The sequence below is a fragment of the Epinephelus moara genome, chromosome 3, assembly GCF_006386435.1.
Source record: "Epinephelus moara isolate mb chromosome 3, YSFRI_EMoa_1.0, whole genome shotgun sequence".
NCBI classification, from domain to species: Eukaryota; Metazoa; Chordata; class Actinopteri; order Perciformes; family Serranidae; genus Epinephelus; species Epinephelus moara.
The window spans coordinates 1742252-1759913 of NC_065508.1; the positions used below are offsets into that span (position 1 = coordinate 1742252).

At 38.8% G+C, this 17662-nt stretch overlaps 2 protein-coding genes across 2 annotated transcripts in view; both read right to left on the reverse strand.

The window, feature by feature from the left end:
- rars1 (arginyl-tRNA synthetase 1) overlaps window positions 1-5729 on the reverse strand; it is a 34911-nt gene extending 29182 nt beyond the window's left edge. Inside the window, exons 1-6 of the mRNA XM_050041012.1 lie at window positions 5579-5729; window positions 2813-2947; window positions 2392-2583; window positions 1747-1855; window positions 998-1098; window positions 626-747 (exon numbers count right to left, since the gene is read on the reverse strand). Coding sequence (XP_049896969.1) covers window positions 626-747; window positions 998-1098; window positions 1747-1855; window positions 2392-2583; window positions 2813-2947; window positions 5579-5623 — 704 coding nt within the window. The 5' untranslated portion in view covers window positions 5624-5729. The remainder of the gene's footprint in view (window positions 1-625; window positions 748-997; window positions 1099-1746; window positions 1856-2391; window positions 2584-2812; window positions 2948-5578) is intronic.
- Window positions 5730-7966: 2237 nt separating this feature from the next.
- The window catches only part of wwc1 (WW and C2 domain containing 1), a 67774-nt gene continuing 58078 nt past the window's right edge, over window positions 7967-17662 (reverse strand). Inside the window, exon 22 of the mRNA XM_050039364.1 lies at window positions 7967-15765. Coding sequence (XP_049895321.1) covers window positions 15699-15765 — 67 coding nt within the window. The 3' untranslated portion in view covers window positions 7967-15698. The remainder of the gene's footprint in view (window positions 15766-17662) is intronic.

The following is a 17662-nucleotide window of genomic DNA, read 5'->3' on the forward strand; positions in this document are numbered from 1 at the left end:
CTTAAAGCTTTAAACTCTTTGGTTCCACCCTCGCATCAAATATTCATCAACATACATTTCACTGCAGGTATGGGCTCAGTGTTAGCATGATAACATGGGCTGTGCTTTAGGCTGAACAAGTTCAAACTTTACATTTTTTTAACAGAAAAGAAAATATGTCTCTCCATTTTCATTCATACAATAGTGTAGTTTTTTGGTGTGAAATGAACCTTACAGCCTCTCTGGGATAATAACAGTGCTGTAGACTATTAGTCCTGTTTCTTCTCAGTCAAACAAACTCAAAGCTCCATTTTAATATCTGTGAGTACTATTGACGTATATGTGTTTCCTAGGATAGCACAGGGATGACCTGCCCTACTCTCCCTCTGATTGGCTGGTACTCATTGCCCCTGTTAGTTGGGTTTGTTCAGTTTAGGCAAGAGGATTCAGATTGGTTAGGCACAGGGGCAAAAATGTTAGGGTAAGCCAACCAGAGGCAGAGTAGGGCTCAGTAGGGTGGGTCAGTCCCTTGATATCCTGGGAAACGCAAATTTAAAGTAGAGAGGGATGCTGTACTGTGATGTGCATAACAGTGTGTGATCGTGTTTCAGACGCAGCAGGTGTTGTGAGCAGCGACCGAACTGACCTGAGAACATCATGGCCCAGAAACTCAAACAGCCGACTCATGCTTTCCCCGATGATGGTGGAGCGCAGGTGACCCACATGCATCTCTTTGGCAATGTTGGGAGAGGAGAAATCCAGGATGACCTGGGCGGCACACACAGATGCAGCTAATAATGAGTAAAGACTAAATATAAACCTGACAATTAGCTCCATCATTAACCAATGAACTAATATTCAGTCAACAGTAGTGCACAATAATTCACATTTTCGGGTTAGACGTTTGACTAATGACAAATCTGTTTTTTGCTGTTGAGGAGGGGTATGATGTAAGAAAACTGGTGCAACCCTTTGTATCTACATCTAGCTTCATGCTGCATGAGGGAGTGTGACCGACCCTTTTCCTGGAGGCCAGTGGGGGCGGCTGCACTCCGTTGACCAGCAGGTTGCTCAACATTTTAGACACAAACGTCTTCTTCAGGTGGATGTTGATGAACCCTGAAGACACAAAAATATATCAGAAGGGACGATGAGTGTGAGTCAGAGTACAGACGGATACTAGAGGTGCTTCAGCAAGGACTCTGAACATACATATTGCTATCTTATGTCCAATATTACTTGTTATCTATTCAAAAACAGTTTGTGTACTCAGTATATCTGGAAGTGAAACTGTCAAGTTGTGCATTTCTGCTAGGCTGTAGCTTAATGTAGCATTTTCAATTGTGATAAATTACTATGAAATCCAAACAAATCTACTGAATTGTTGTGACACTTTTTCAATATTTGCAAAATGTTCCATTAATTCATAAAAAGTTTATCAAAGCTTATGTTTAAGTTTAAATTTATGGAAAATACAAAAAAACCCAACTCCTATGATGAATGATTTTATGTTTAAACTCAGTATTTTTTCTGATTTTGTTTTATTAATTTAATCATTTCAGAATTTCTACAACGGTCTACGTTGCCTAAATATCATAATGTTCAATATAAACACAAACAAAAATATTTCTGCAAATTTAAAATATGTATGCGACAATAAAAAAAGTGAAGGAAGCAGCGAGGAAAACCCGGGGAGGAAATCTCTCTGTGATGCTGCGTCCATAAGTTTTCCATCATTAGAATGAATCACAGTGAGATGTTTTGCACCTGGTCCTGCAATCTCGGTTTTCTGGATGAGTTCATTGTCTGGAAGGTTCTGGATGATCTTCTCTGCAATCTCCCGCGGGTTGATTTTCATTCCCTTCGCCTTCAGCATCTGCAACACGACACAATATGGTCTGGCTTAAAATGTGTTACATAAACTTATACTAAGAAAAAAAAACTAATTTCCCGGTTTTCATCCCAGAAAGACGTTTGTTTTTCTGAACTGCCAGGCAGCCAACAGTGTGTGTGTGTAGTAAGTTTTTTGACAAGTGTAATTTCAAATTTGATGTATTGGATTTTTACAGACGATGAAACCTGCAGTGGTTGTGCTGATTCTGCAGTTGGCCTCCACAGAACAATATTAAACGCTGCACTGTTACAATGAAAAGCCTCCAAATATTATCTGATCACCAAGAAACATCAGCGTTGTTAAAAATGGGTCCTTTCTGAGAAAACACTGAAGATGTTTGTAAAGCCTTGAAACTAGACTTTCATTATTAAACAGTGTTCACAGACAATTCACGGCTGTAATTTGTATAATGTCAGACATTTAAACAAACTCCGGACCTGCAGACTCACAGAAACTTCTATTTAGCCGCAATTAAAGGGTAATTTTCTGTGATCCACAGACAGACTTGGCAGCCCTACCTGGGCCATGGCCATGGCACTGTTGCACTGGTAGTCTCCAAACTTGGCCTGCTGGTTGGGAGCGACAGACAGTGGAGGGTTGTCCAGCTCAGGGCAGGAAGCCTGGATGGCCTCGCCGAAAATCTCCTGGAGCCGTTGGTTAATGTTCAACATTGATTTACCGCAGTGAGTCGTCCTGTCCTCCTGCAGGCTCTGAGCACACAGCACATCGGCTTCATTAATATAACGATGATACATGAAGAGGAAACAGGAAAATATGCTGAATATGCTTCGACAGTCTGACTTCACACTACCAAAAAACCTACATACATACAAAACAATTGTGACTGGTTAAAATCTGACATGTGTATTAACTGACTTCTACTGTACTCATATTCGAGGCAAAGAGTACACCCTATCTTACACCTGCTGTACTACTCACCCTCTTCAGGACGTTGAGGCGGTACTTCAGCTTGGTGTTCTCATCCCGCAGCTCATCCAGACGTGGAGATGGACTCAGGTTCTGTGGGTTTTTCAGACTCTCAATCTCTGCAGAGAGACTCCGGATCTCCCGCTCCTAAAGAACAAAAACACACACAGGTTTATATTTGTGATTCGTGAGACCAACTCGATCTTTGAGATGTTACACTCTGCCTGTGATGCAAGAGCTTGTTCTGGTTCCCAAGAACAGCATCTACTCAGCTGACGTTCATACAGTGGAGGGTGAAAGCTACTGCAAGCTGAATGCAGCTGGGTTAAAAGTAAAAAACGGATTTTTGGACATCCCAAATATGTCGTTAATATAAATAATAGGCCTAAATAAAAGAGGGCCACATACAGAACCTTGTGGTACAGCTAAGGGGACATTTTTCAACACTTTGGTAGTCAGAACGTCATATGTCTTAAACCAGGGGTTGTCAAGGTGAGGGACAGGTGCGTGCCAGTGTGAGTTACTGCAGTTTAGCCCACTTATCAAAACATTCAGCAGTTAAAGGAGCAGCAGAGACTGTGACACACAGCTTATGGAAGCAATAATGGTACCCCCGAGGATTGATGTCCATAACCTGCTGAAAAATCATAGAGAAAAGATGGACACTTCTAACCCCAGGACTTGCCTGATAGTATTTAAGCAATCCAGTGATAGCTGTCCGAGGTGCTAACATCTAGGGCCCGACCGATTTATCGGCCAGCCGATTTAATCAGCTGATTATAGCCATTAGAGAATAATTGGCAATCGGCCAAAAGTTGGCCGACTGACGCAGATGTTAACACTTATATTTTCATCATGAATAAAATGCAGGGAATATGGTGTTTTACTTAGAAATGATGTCCTTGTGTTACTTTTGCACTATAACCTACCTCTGTTAAATTGGCAATAATAAGAAGAACTCTGGTGCTGTGAACATACATGTGAATGTCTTAATTCATACAGACTTTGAATGATTATTTTATTTCCCAGAGGTTTACTGCCTTTTTGCACATCATATTTTTGATTTATTTTGTGTTCAAATTGTTCATATGCTGCTTGTTCCACACAATTTCTGATAATGAAAGTATTTGAAAATAGTAAAATGTTCTTCCTTCAGTTTATATATTTGTAACGAGTGTTTGAATTATATTTAAACCATCAAAAGCAGGTATTTCGGGGTTTTTTAAATTGAAAAATGTAAAAAATTAATCGGCCGATATATCGGTTATCGGATTTTTTTATTCCATAATATCGGCATCAGCATCGGCCCCATAAAATCCATATCGGTCGGGCCCTACTAACATCTACCTTGGCATACATTTGATGGTGCCAATTTGCCTAGAGGTAAACAAAGGTGAACAAATAGGGTTGAAACCCACAAATAACTAACTGACTCCATGGCAGCATACATGTAACACCTCCTGTTCACATCCTCAAAACCTCCAAATTACAGGAACTGTAGCTCCAAAATTTAGACCATGATTACCCCCCTGATAGATGTAAGATAGACAGGTGTAACAAAGTTTATTAATATTAATTATTCTATCTTGATTTTGTCTGATCTGGGGCCCACTCTGACTCTGAAGCCCACTGCCTTTAATAAGTCAATAAACAATACTGACAAACACAGTTTCCTATCAGAGACTCAACAAAGTAAAGCATCAGTTTTACAGCAGCTATATCTGTACTGTTCCAATAATCACTGCTAACGTTTCCCAGCTAAAACTATGATAAGACACAAGTTGTCAATGTTTTACTCCGGAAACAGGCCGTAATCTAAAGACAATCATAAACAGGAGTCATTTTTTGACTGCAATGCTGTCATTATTCAGTGACTGAAACACACTTCTACTTTTGTTTTGGGAATATAGACTATTTCCATGTGACTTTCGTCAATCTGATGTACTTTCTGTGATTTACAACAGTGGATTTAATATAAAAAAGTAGCTTTAAAAGCTGGATGATGTGGGTTTAAATGTATTACACCAGAACTGCCCTCCTGCCAGGAGGAACTCTGATAACAAATTCAGAGCACCTCATAATCAGTAAATCAGAATGAAACCAAAAGCTTCATCAAAGCTTCAGAGTCTCTGAAATTCATGTGAACTTTAACCTCAGCCACGAAATCCAGATTATGCCACAGCAGATTAATATCTAAATAATAACACCAACTTTCTTTTCTTGCATAGCAGCCACCCAGGATCCTGATGAGGACCTCTAGAGGGCCCCAAAGAACACTTTCATAAATACTGACCATACAGTCACCTGTAAACTTAACATAATGTACAGGATGTGTTGATGTCCCTGTATCATGGAGCTTTCAGTTTCATTTGGCTGGTTAATGAGCCAGTGTGCGAAATTAGTTAGCAAGCAACGACACCCCGTTTTTTGTGTCGATGAAAATACTCCTGACAGCCACATCCACACACTCGATGATGTGCCACGAATGGCAGTAAATCAAATGCTAAAGTTGATTTTTAAACAAAATAGGTGGTGTATGGTGTAGGGGATGTTAGCCGAATTCGAGAGTAGTGACCACCTACCCGGTATACACTGTTTATTTATAACGTCATCAAGTTATTTTTACTAACAGGCACAACGACATGAAATTGAGAGTTTGCTAAATGAAGTTCGGCGCTGCGTAACCGGTGTGTAGCTATCCCACTGTCACCGGTGTTCACACACGCATTTAGCCTGCAAGCTAGCATTAGCAACAACTCCAACAAGCTAGCCGCTCACCTGTTGTTGCAGCCGGGCTGTGTACTCGCTCACAGGGTCTCCCATCTTTTAGAAACACCGGAGAGAAACTCTTCTGTCAGGTGAAAGTGGAATCTCGTGGCTGATGAAACAAACTGCGAGAGGAGGAAGAAGTCCACGAATTTCAAGTATACTTCCGGTACTGCAAACGGCATCTTCTTCTTCGTGTACACTGACGAATCACTAACCATTGTGAAAAGAGAACAGCGCCACCTGCTGTATTCTGTGTGTGCGGCAAGCTAGATTACTACAGTCATTTCATAGGAAAACATTGTACTTTTTAAAGCATTAAATACATTTGACAGCTGTAGTTACTTTTTAGATAAACATTTTAAAACATATAATAAGCTTATAAAACACCGCACATTGTTTAAGATCAAACCAGTAGTAGTTTACAACCTTTTTGCGACACCCTTACAAAAAATCAGGATTAATTTGGGGCTCCTCACGACCCCTTTGAATTTACATTGTGTCCCTTTGAGGGTGCCTGCTCCCGAGGTTGGGAACAACTGGCCAAAGTGTATTTCACTAATAATACTATTGTCCTTCAGTTCGGTAGGATTTTGAATTGAACCCTTACTAGTTTAATAGTTTAATAAGTTTATTTGTATCAGGGGAAATGTACAAAATTACATTAAAAAAAACGTTGAAGTCTGTGCAAAGTTTCAGGTTGGTTGGAAGATTGTTCCATGATTTGATGGCTTTAAAAGAGAAAGCGGATTGAGCAAAGGCAGAGCTACGCTTAGGGATGTTACAGTCTCCACTTGAGACAGATCTTGAGGCTCTGATAGTGTGTTCAGAGCGGAGTTTGACAAAGTTTTTCAATGGGGGAGGAGCAGCATTATGAATTATTTTGTACACTAAATTTTCTATCTAAGATTTTCAGGGCTTGTTTGTGGAGTGACCTGATGGGTTTCAAGACAGATGTACTTGCCTGAGACGAACACGACATACAATAATGAATTGAAATAAGTTTTAGAGGCTTCAACTGTTAATGAGTTCCTGAAGTGTCTAAAATTTGATAAGTTATATTTCAATGTGTGACTCATTTTTTTGATATGGTTTTTGAATGTGAGAGTGGGATCTAATATCACACCCAGATATTTGAACTCATTAACATTTTTTATCATTTGTCCATTGACATAAATGTTTGGAAAAACCGTATTTCGCTGCTTGTTTGAAAAACACATGGTCACTGTTTTGTCAGTATTAAGGGTGAGACAGGAATACTGAAGCCACTGTGTAACTTTTTCCATTGCCAATGACAACTTCGCAGCTTGTAAAGTTTTACACTTTGGTATAGGTACTTTTACTTAAGTAAAGGTTCTAGTAGCTAGAGACAACGTTTAATCACTAATACAATCTACATGTTGTGTTTCTCAACAAATATTAGCTGCTTGTATTGATAAAGAAAACTAAGCCCTGATACAGAGACAGCATTGGTGTCCTCTGCATGCAGCAAAACTCACCTTTATGAGCTATTTTTATATAATAAATCTTAAAAGGGAAGACTGAAATAAAATGTTAAGACATGTATAGAAATGAATGAATTGAAAGACCCTCCCCTGCTCTCCGAAAAACAGTCAGATTAGCTACCCTACCAAAATATTTGTTAAGTCTAGGCTTGGGCAGTATTAAGGTATTACGGTATTTATTTAGAAATCTTACACATTTGATTTTCAATATGTCAAAATTACAGATGCTCCTCTTTCTATTAAACTGATACAGTTTACCAATATGCTCAAACTGATGTGCTGTATTGAGGTAATGTACTGTAGTGCACAGCATGCACCACCAGAGGGCAGTCTCTACTGCTGGAACAGGCAGCTGAGCTTAGAAAGATGCCGTCTGCGATAACGTTACAGGACTAGCAAAATAGGGCGAAAAAAGGCTCAAACCCTGTTTGCTAATCTTGAGATGACTTCGTCCAACTACAAAAACAGTTTATTAGCCACGATTTTATCAACACAACATGTCCATTTAGGTGAGATTTCAGAAAGATGTGAAGGTGTAAGAATAAAACAGACCCTAATAAAATTAATTTTGTTCAGATAGAGCTGGATCCTACATGTATTTAACCTATTAAAATCTCAACTCCAACTATTTATATACAACATTTCATCATTTACAAACAGACCTTATCTTGAAAGAAAAAAAAACTAATGGAGAATGTCATTTTTGAAACCCACAAAACACATCGAAATAGAAGAGAAGAACTTTTTTATTTGTTGTGAAACTACAAAACATATTGTTTGGTTGTTTTTTTGTTTTTTTGTTTTTGTGCTGGTGAAATATTTACAACTCTGGTCGATAGTACAGTGTCTGAGAATAAAATTCACAGCTTTTCGGGACTCTCGCGATAAAAAGAAAAAAAAAAAAAAAAAAAAAAAAAACAGGAAAAGCACACCCAAATCACAAAGTGCAATAAATACATGCTGTATGTTTCTCATAGCCGCCTCCATACACATTACCAGGTTCATCACCAGTCGTAATACAAACAGATTCATTAGAAAAAAAACAAAAACAATGATCAAATAAAGAAAAAATGCACTTAAACTTCAAAAAACAAACAAGAATTATATCACAACCTACATGATGAAAAAAAAAAAATTATTTGTGACTAACAGCATTTGTTTATTTCTCTGAATGATCGTGATTTCTCGTAGCAAAAACCTACATTCCTTCATTCAGATGTTACATATAAATGAGTCTGATTTAGAGGTTAAACAACATTCGGTCGATCATGACAAAGTTCAATGGACTTTAAAACAGACAGTACTGTTGCTCAGACTACACAGAGTCCTATTCTTTACAACTACTCGCTCTACAGTGGAGGAAAACAAACAAACAAACTGTTTACATTAGGAAAATTAATGCAAACGTTTTTCTACATTTCCAGCTTCTTTCGGATCAGACGATGGCGGCCAGGTTTGGACATTTAAGACAAAGAATTAAAAAAAAAAAAAAACAGAAATAAAAATAACAGTTTACATGTTGCGCTCCAAAAGGCACACTCTCTCACATAACTCCAAAGGCTTTCATTCATTTCACAGTGTTCCTGCTACAGTAAAACCCTCAGCCCCGTCAGAGTTCAGAGCTGCATTCACAGTGCAGGAGGAAACCTGATCTGAATATGACTCTTACATATGTTCATCTTTAACAAAAACTAAACACGAGAACTGTGGCCATGTGACCTCGGTCTGAACAGTCGGATCAGAATTCACTTGTTTGCTCCAGTTTGTCGTCACGGCAGTGGAGTGATTCAGTGGAGAGAAAAGTGAGACGTTCAGGTGTATTCGGAAAAAAAGACTAAAAAAAATAAATGAACATACAAGGATTCAGACTGGAGGAAAACAACAACAGTTCCTGGTGAGTGCTGGGATCAGTCAAGAGAGTGAGCTGTTAATGATGCCAAATACAGCATCAGCAGCAGCTACAAAATCCTTGTGCGTTACATTTGACAGCACCGTCAGGATACATTATTATCCAAAATGTTGCTACAGAGGAAGAAACTGATTTCAAGCTGACCTTACTGTGTTTAAAAGCTGCTGGATAGGAGTTCAGACAAAGACGCTCTAATCAGACGCAACAAGCTACAACACATTTATTTTATTCTATTAGACGATTGTCACTGATCAGCTGATGTCATTAAAACTGGAAGTGGGCCAGAGTTAATGCGAAAGTTTTGGTCAGACGTTATAAAAGGCACCATAAATATCGATGGCCACTTTATTAGGTACACCTGTATAATCCACTGTGTTTCAATACAGCAGCTCAGCTATGAATTCTACCTTTAAATAGTTTATGATATCATGTTTTGTTAGAAATTCAGTTATACAGTGTGTTTACTAGCGAGGTCATAGTTTAATGTCGTGTTAAAAGTCGATTAAATTGTATTAAAAGGTGTTTAAAATGATTTTTGTCCTTGTAATTTATAGACAAGAGGGGGTCCGATTTATCAGAAACACCACGTGACTTGACGGCAGATCAGTTATCCTGGATTGCATTAGATTATTCAGGTGTACCTAATAAATCGGAAGTACAGTTACTCAAAAACTTCCATTTTATGCTACTCCGCCTGCATTTAAAGGAGATATTATGCCTTTTCTTTTATCTCGCATAATAGCAGATTATTATTACTATTGTTATTTCTATGGCCTTGGAAAGTTCATACAATATCTGTGAACATGAGCTGCTCTCTATTAAAGGCAGAAACTAGAGAAGTGAGTCCTAAACTTGTGATGTCATAGGGTAGAAAGTCTGGAGCCGCCCCATAAATAATGAATGGGAGACAGATTGTATGGACCCACTAAAGGTTTTTCCTTTTTTATACCAAAAGGAGCTTTATTTTGTTGTAATGTTTTCAGTTCTGAAAAAGACAGTGTGCCCAGGAAAGTTCCCTGGTGCACCTCGTGTCATCTATAGTATCTTCCTAATTCATATCAGCGGAGCAGCTCCAGACTTTATACCCTATGGCATCACAGATTTGAGTTCTAGCACTCCAGTGTTTGGATCTGGGAGAGAGTTGATCATGTTTACTGATATTTTTGGACTGTCTTAGAACATAGAAATGGGTGTAGTTCCCCTTTAAGTTCCCAGTATACTGCAAAACAGACATACGGTTCTGTTCATAGTACATGGCATGAATGCATACTCAGCATGGTTGTAGGTGTGCACAGAATGCACACAGCAAACATGAGCAAATGACGAAATTTACAGCACTCAAACTATTGGCTTTAGGATTTATTTGGACCACTGTTTCCATTTCTGTTTGTGTATTTCTTCATGAGTATCCGGTGTTAAATCTTTGGTATTGATCTTTTGTACGTTGTTCAGTTGAGACATGTGACTGTTCAGACTGATGTCGGCCAGAATCAAACATTTAGTTCCTGCAGTGTGAACGCAGCCTCAGTGTGAACATCCTCACAGCATTCGATTCAGTTCCCATCAAGTTTTTCGTCTTTGTCTAGGTGACGGGCGAAGAGCTGTAGTGTCGTTTGATTATGTCATTGTGTGATATTCATCATTCTTGTGCAAAACATTCCTATATCTACCTGAACGTGTTGTGACTATCTTTCTTTTTGTGCAGATTTAAAACATTTACAGTATTTGATTATCAGAGAACAAGGCTGACTTTGATTTTTTGGGACTTTTTGGAGATCACTGAAGGATCGGAGGGTGATGTGGGAAAACAAAGGAGCAGGAAGTGGAGACAGCTAGCAAGGAAAATAGGCCAAAATCAACTTCCTCTGTTTGTCTTAAACATACACACACTGAAAGCAACACATGAACTACTAAAAAAAAAAAAAAATCTACAGTTCAAGCATTTCATGAGCTGCTGTTTATCTACAAACAGTGAGTCAGAGAAACATCTGGAATGACAGCAAAAGAGAGGTTTTCGTCAGCTACATTCGTGTTCACACCAGGAATGGAGACATGATGATATGAAGGGTTTGTGTCATGTGGTGGACACTTTTATCCAAAGCACCTAACGTACCCAAAATACATGTTCAGCATGGTGACCCAGCAAGAAGGAAACGGACGATGACAGCGCAGGCGCCACAGAGACGAGCAGTTCATGACCTCAGTTTATCTGTCAGATTTTTTCCAGTGAAGCAGCGTGGAGTTTCTAAGGCTGGGCGAGACACTATGTTGAATATGACTCAATGAAATAACAAATATAACAGGTGTGGGTCCACTTTAAGACTGTAAACTTTTCAATTACATCCCCCCAAAGAGGAAATGTTGGAGAAACATTAGAGTTTGCCACTTTTATACAAGTAAATATCAATGTTACTTTTCATTTCTTTTTCAGCTGCTCTGTTATGTTGTGTTTCTTTTTTGCTACTTTGCCTTGATACCTCAACCAAGGACAGTTTGTTTCTTTGTCTGTTGCCAAAAAACTGCTGGTTTGATTTTCATGAAACTTGGTGGAAGGTTGTAGCACGGGCCAAGGAACAATCCATTAAAATTTTTAGAACGGCTCTGAAGCAAGGGGTGGCTGCACTAATTATTTTTCGCTTTTGTTAACATTGTGAAATAGAGCATTTAGCCTTGGCGGAGGTCTGCGCTCTCTGAGTGCCCTTCTAGTTTTTCCTTCATTTTGTTTCCTTGTTGGATGTCAGACTGTTCCTGTTGATTTAGAGCCACAACACTGAAACTGACTCGACTTGTTTCCAATCTGTGATGTCCAAAATGTGTCATTATTTCATGTCCAGTGGGTGCAGTTTACTTGGGAGTGGGTTTCCCCTCTTCCATCTATCTGCCTACTTCCACTTCAATTACGCTAAAAAAACACCAAGCAGTGGCTCACCACAATAATTACATTTTACAACAGGTGTGTTCATGTGTTTCAGGCAGGAAGAAATATTTTGTAACATGGGTCAACATGTCCCAGGAGTGATATGACTCAGTGCACTGATTGTCTGCAGGTATTCTCTGGCTGCAACTAACTGCTAGAAGTTAAAATATCCCCAACTTTTAATTTTTGCCGCACTTTGCTGCAGACACTGCATGGCAGCTCACCACAGTGCTTCACCACTGCTTGGTAAGTTTTCAGCATTAGCCATTTACTACATTTCCCAGAGTGCTTTTTAACAACTTGTTGCATTCCTTTTCTTTAATCTATTTATATTATATATCTCTCTTGTGGTTAGTTTTGTAAACTGCCTACACAGCACCCTCTGCAGTTAAATTAGTCTTTGAACTGTTGTCACTACGCTTTGTGTGAAAGAAACATAATAAGAAACTGGTCATAACAATGAGGTAGTAGGCAAAGAAATAAGAAAGCTTGTCCAGTTCTTATTGAAAACTAAACCTGTCTTGTAGCTGCAATGCATGCTGGTCTATTTTCTGCTCCTGCAGGTGTTTAAATTGGCCTCTGTGAATCTCCTCTGATGGATTTCTCTCTGTATGATTGGTGACAGTCAGTATAAAACAGCGACTGAAGAGAAATGTCTCCCGTCTGACACTATAACCAAAGGTCATTATCAAGATCAAATCTGTTTAATCTAAACATGATGTCACGTCTTCTACACGTGTCCAGTGATGATCAGGAGGATTCAAACGATTACAGCGTCTAGAAACACGAAATATATCCGCTGAGGAGTTTTTGCTGTGACGCAGATTAAATGTTGAGAAAAGCACCAAGGACAAGTTATACAGGAGCTGCTCAACATCCAGGTACAAACACAAAGAGTCAGTAAACAAGAGATGTGCCAGAGTCAAGGTCTGCTGCTGATTTATAAGTCGGGTTGCCCTGGAAACAGACTCAGACGTCAGTAAGCCTTCACTGAGCTGAATAGAAATCACGCCGCAGGAGCACAAACGGTTAACACTGTCGTGTCAGAGGTGTAGAATAAGAGTCACCCTGCACATACAGATAAAGTCGGATCTTTTTCTGCACTCTGACAAAAATATGAAAACACATTTTCTCCTCTGATTTTAAGCCAGGTTACTAAGCAAGGGCTCACATTTAACAGCATGAGGGGATTTTAATGTTTGATAGATGAAATGGCAAGTCGGGTCATCTTCAATTATCTAAAGATATTGGTAAAAATATATGTTTGAGTCCTTAAGTATTTATTCATTCATGCTGCTTGGAGGAACTTTAAGAGAGTTTAAGTTCCTGAAGGGCACTGATTCTCTAAATCCACTTATTTCAGAACATTTTTTAACCTTTTTGCACCCACGGGACACCCGCACTTCGTAGAACTCTTAATATGCTATATGCTAAACATAGCTATGAAGGTTACATGTATAAACATGCAGTATTGATTGATTAGACTTTAGACTTGTCAGTCACTGTGGTGATTTTGCAGTGTACCAGCACAGTACACAATCTTAAAAATAATGCATCCTTAAAAACATTACGTTCACCTTATTACAAGGGCCTATTGATCAAATATAGCACATGGGTCTTTAGATAACGACAACATTTTATCTCAGTGAATATATTTCTTTTCACAATTTGTTGCAGGACAGTATATAAATTGTAATAAATATTGATAATACACTGTCTCACAGACGTGACCGCACTCGCATACTGGAGAAATCATCACCTCTGTTTTCGTACTGGCACAAATGGTATGCAAATACCCATGTGCTCCACGCACCAGCACAGACAGTGAGCAGCTGTTCAGCTCTGCGTCTCACATCTGGGATGAGAAGAGAAACAAACTCAGCTGCAACGAGGCAGAGATGCTTAAATTTAGCAGTTACAGTTAGTGTACGTATAGGTAGTTATATAGCAGGCTAAAAAGGCTTGAAATTAGATTATATTAAAGGATGTTTCATTAATTTGTATGACTGAATTTGTGCTCATTTAATGAATGAAGGGTTGAATGACTTTCTTATAAGGGTTCCTTTTTTCCCCTGGCAAAAAAAGGGGGATAAATAACAACAAAACAAACAACATCAGTATTGGTATCGGCATCAGCTACTGGCCTAACTGTAATTTTAAACATGGGTAACGGCCCATATTTTATCATCGGTGCACCCCTACTTTATGTGGCACATGTTAGCAGAGTGTTGACTATTACAGATCCAGCATGATCATTCATTTGTCTTTAGCTGCTAAATGCTTCACTGTGATCTCCAACTTATCGCTAACTGCAGCTGTCTGCTGAGAAGTTGGTGCACGATAGGCTTTTTTTTTTTTTTGCAGCAAAAACATTCTCGTGTTAGCCTGAAACAATGGAATGAATCAATACAGTAAAGTTGTGGCCCGTAACACCAAAACAATCAGCTAAACGATGCTACAAAGCTCAAGCAGAGGAGGACTGAGGAGTCAGGTGATAAATATCTGTGGGATCGTCCGTCAAAACACCTCTTTCACATTATACACAGTCATTTCTTATCTATTGTTAATAGAAAAATATTGATTAGTGCACCTTTAAAGACTTGATAAGAAGAAACAAAGGTGAGTGTTGCTGGGGCACCACGCTGACATGGATCAATATACACATTCAGCTGCAGAACAGATATGTATCCAAAACATCCAGTTACAGAGTGGAAACAGAGGGAAGGGAAGTCTGACATTAAAACTCCTTTTAGTTCACAGTCATCAAAAATACATTTGATCTTCACTTCCTGTGTGTGTGTTACGACAATCTTTGTGTGCTTCAACAATCAACAATCATTCCAGCGCATCCGAGGCAAAGGTTTTTGGATATTTTCTTTTAATTTTCCAAAAACCCACATCAAGTTTCTTTTTTTCTCTTTTTTTTTTTTACTTTTACCTCAAGTTTATTTAAAGTGCAGACTATCCGATTAACTACCTGAGTGTTAGTGAGAGTTAGTGCTGTTTCTACACTTTTCTGAATGTGTGTGTCACTGGTGAGAGACAATCATTTTTTCTTACTTTCGACCTAGAATGAGAAGAATCTTTTCTCTTCGATCATCAGATCCAGTTTCATTCAGTAAATGTTTGTAAAGCAAAGACAAACTCCAGTTTTCCTTTCATGTTGTTGTATCGTGTGCCATGTTAGTGAAAGATGCCAATGATGCTTATTTACAACCGTCTGTGCTGTAATGTTGTACACGTTAAGACAAGCTTCAGGTGTGCTCATGTTTGTCTGCGTATAAAGTTTTTAAAATGCTCTAAAAAAAACACATCACTTCAGTTTGATATTTGTTTTATCATCAGCTTAAGTTGCTTACTTTGCTTTAGTACCGTTGTTTGATATTATTTTGTGCTATTAATATACATATATATTTATTTGTTTGTCCAAATGTGTCATTTTAGTACAAAATCCTTTGTATGCACATGTGCAGCTGTGTGACTTTGTGCTGGAATGATTTTAAACACCTAAGAGCCTATAAACAGCCGGTTAGTAACAGAAACACAACGCCATAAACAGAGTGGAAAAGATAATAAAAAAAAGAAGCAGTGCTATCACTAATTTACAAACAAAGACTATCCATATTAGAAATGCTGAGCTCTTTAAAAATGTGTTTCTTCACGGTTTTGAGTGTTTTTTCTCGACTAAACATATTATTACTGTTAAATTCTTCATAACACCGCCAAATGTTTGCTTCATGTGTGTGGGGACAGCAGGTTAAGACTCGAAGGGGAGGAGGGGGAATACTTTGAAATGCTTCTCTACACGTCGTCAGCCGGCAGGTCGGGGATGCTGGTCTTTGCTCGTGTGAAGAATGCCATCTTCTCTCTGAAATCAAACAGGAAACAGTCAGAGCGAAACACGATGAGATCTTCACCTTAAGTGCAAGGCCAAAGCCAACATGTGGAGTTTGGTGTCAAAGCGTTTGTAACAAATGAGTGATGTCAAACTTCCTGACTTGTTATGGTTAGTTAGATAAAATGTTCACTCTTACTACTACACATGTGTTCTTCTTTATTTAATGAATATTCTGTTCAGTCTGTTTCTCTGTATCGTAATTATGCTACATGTATTTCTGCCTGCTCTGCATATATGACATGCACTACATGTCTGTCCACCCTGAAGAGGAATCCCTGCTCTGTTGTTTTGTGGAATTGAGGGTCTAAACTTATTTGTATTCTTTTTTACAGACTGTAAAGACCCCTGAAATAAACTTGTGATATTGGGCTGTATAAATGAAACTGATTTCACTTTCTTTCCATTGCTTTCACACTGTTTTTCAGCTCTGAAGATGTTTATGGTCTCGCTATTATACTTACTAAAGCTATTTTTCTCTGCTTACTGTGATGAACACAATCACAATGTAGGGATGCACGTTGATATTGGCACACCATCAGTATCAACAGATAAAGGCTTTAAAAAAATAAATATATGCATTGGCCTGAAATGAATATTTCTGCTGCTATGACAGGCCGATAAGACGGCGTTTTCAAGGAATACTATGGTGAATTGTCTTTACTGTTTGTAAACACTCTCGCCAGTGAGAGTGAGACTAAAAGCCAACCCCAGATACTCGTTTGGCAGTTTAATTAATTTGATTGATTTTGATTTGAAAGTTTATTTTGAACATTAAAAAAGAAGCAACAACAGACAATGAAAAGATTGTTCAAAAAGGAGTGGAAAGAAGTGGAACTTTCATCCCACCCCTTCATAAGAAAGAAACTGATCATTTGCAGACACTTAATAGCACCATTAATTAACATTTTGTTTAGTTGGAGGAAATGATCCCTGTTAAAGATAATGGGCCTAATTGACAGCTTTGCTGCTGGAAATGTGGAAAGTAGCCTATCATGTCTACACTTCATGGTGTTTGAGGGATTTTCCTTTTTGTTTTTTAAAGAGGGACACTAGGTATATTTTCGAACCATGATGAGTGATGAGTAATTTAACCTACACATCATTTTATTTGCTGCCTTGTTTTGTCTTGATTTTTCCCTCTCTCCTCCTCTATTTCTTCTTTCCTTACCCGTTTCTTTTTCTTCTCTATTATGTGATTTCATTGATGTTTTGACAGGGGAGTGTCTTTGATAAGCTTTGAGTGGCTTCTAACCTCTCCGGCACTTTTCTTTTTTTAATCTTGTAAATGTTATACTGTCTGTTTTTAACATTATGTGCAAATAAACTAATCTAAACTAAAACTAAACATTATTCATCCCGTTGCCACGCATGTTTCCTCCTCCTGCAGCTGCCACGGTGTTGGCCTTTTCTCTAATGTTGCTTTTCTCCTCCTCATATTTTAGTAGAATTAATCTCTGATCCTCACAAGAAATACTTTTTTCCCCTCACAGGCGCTCTGTGAGGACGCTCTGTGAGGACGCTCTGTGAGGACGCTCAGTGACGCTGTGCTTCTCTCATGAATGTGATTGGTCCGCTGCGTGTGTGTTCACGGCTCTTGATAAAGCAACCCTGGGTTGAGTTACCGAGTTGATATCAAACGTCGTGATACTGATTATCCTGATTGCCACTGTTAGGGTTAGTCAACCCAGGATAGGTCTGGGTAACCCAGGAAAGGTTGATCTGGCTTTGTGATACAGGCCCCTGGTCGCTACCCTTTTATAAAGCCCCAACCTCATCTGAGTGCTGTGGGGGTACACGCCCACAAAAACCTACAGACTGTGTCTGCCTACAAACACAGAGGGCTGTGTCTCTGCAGAAAGATACACCA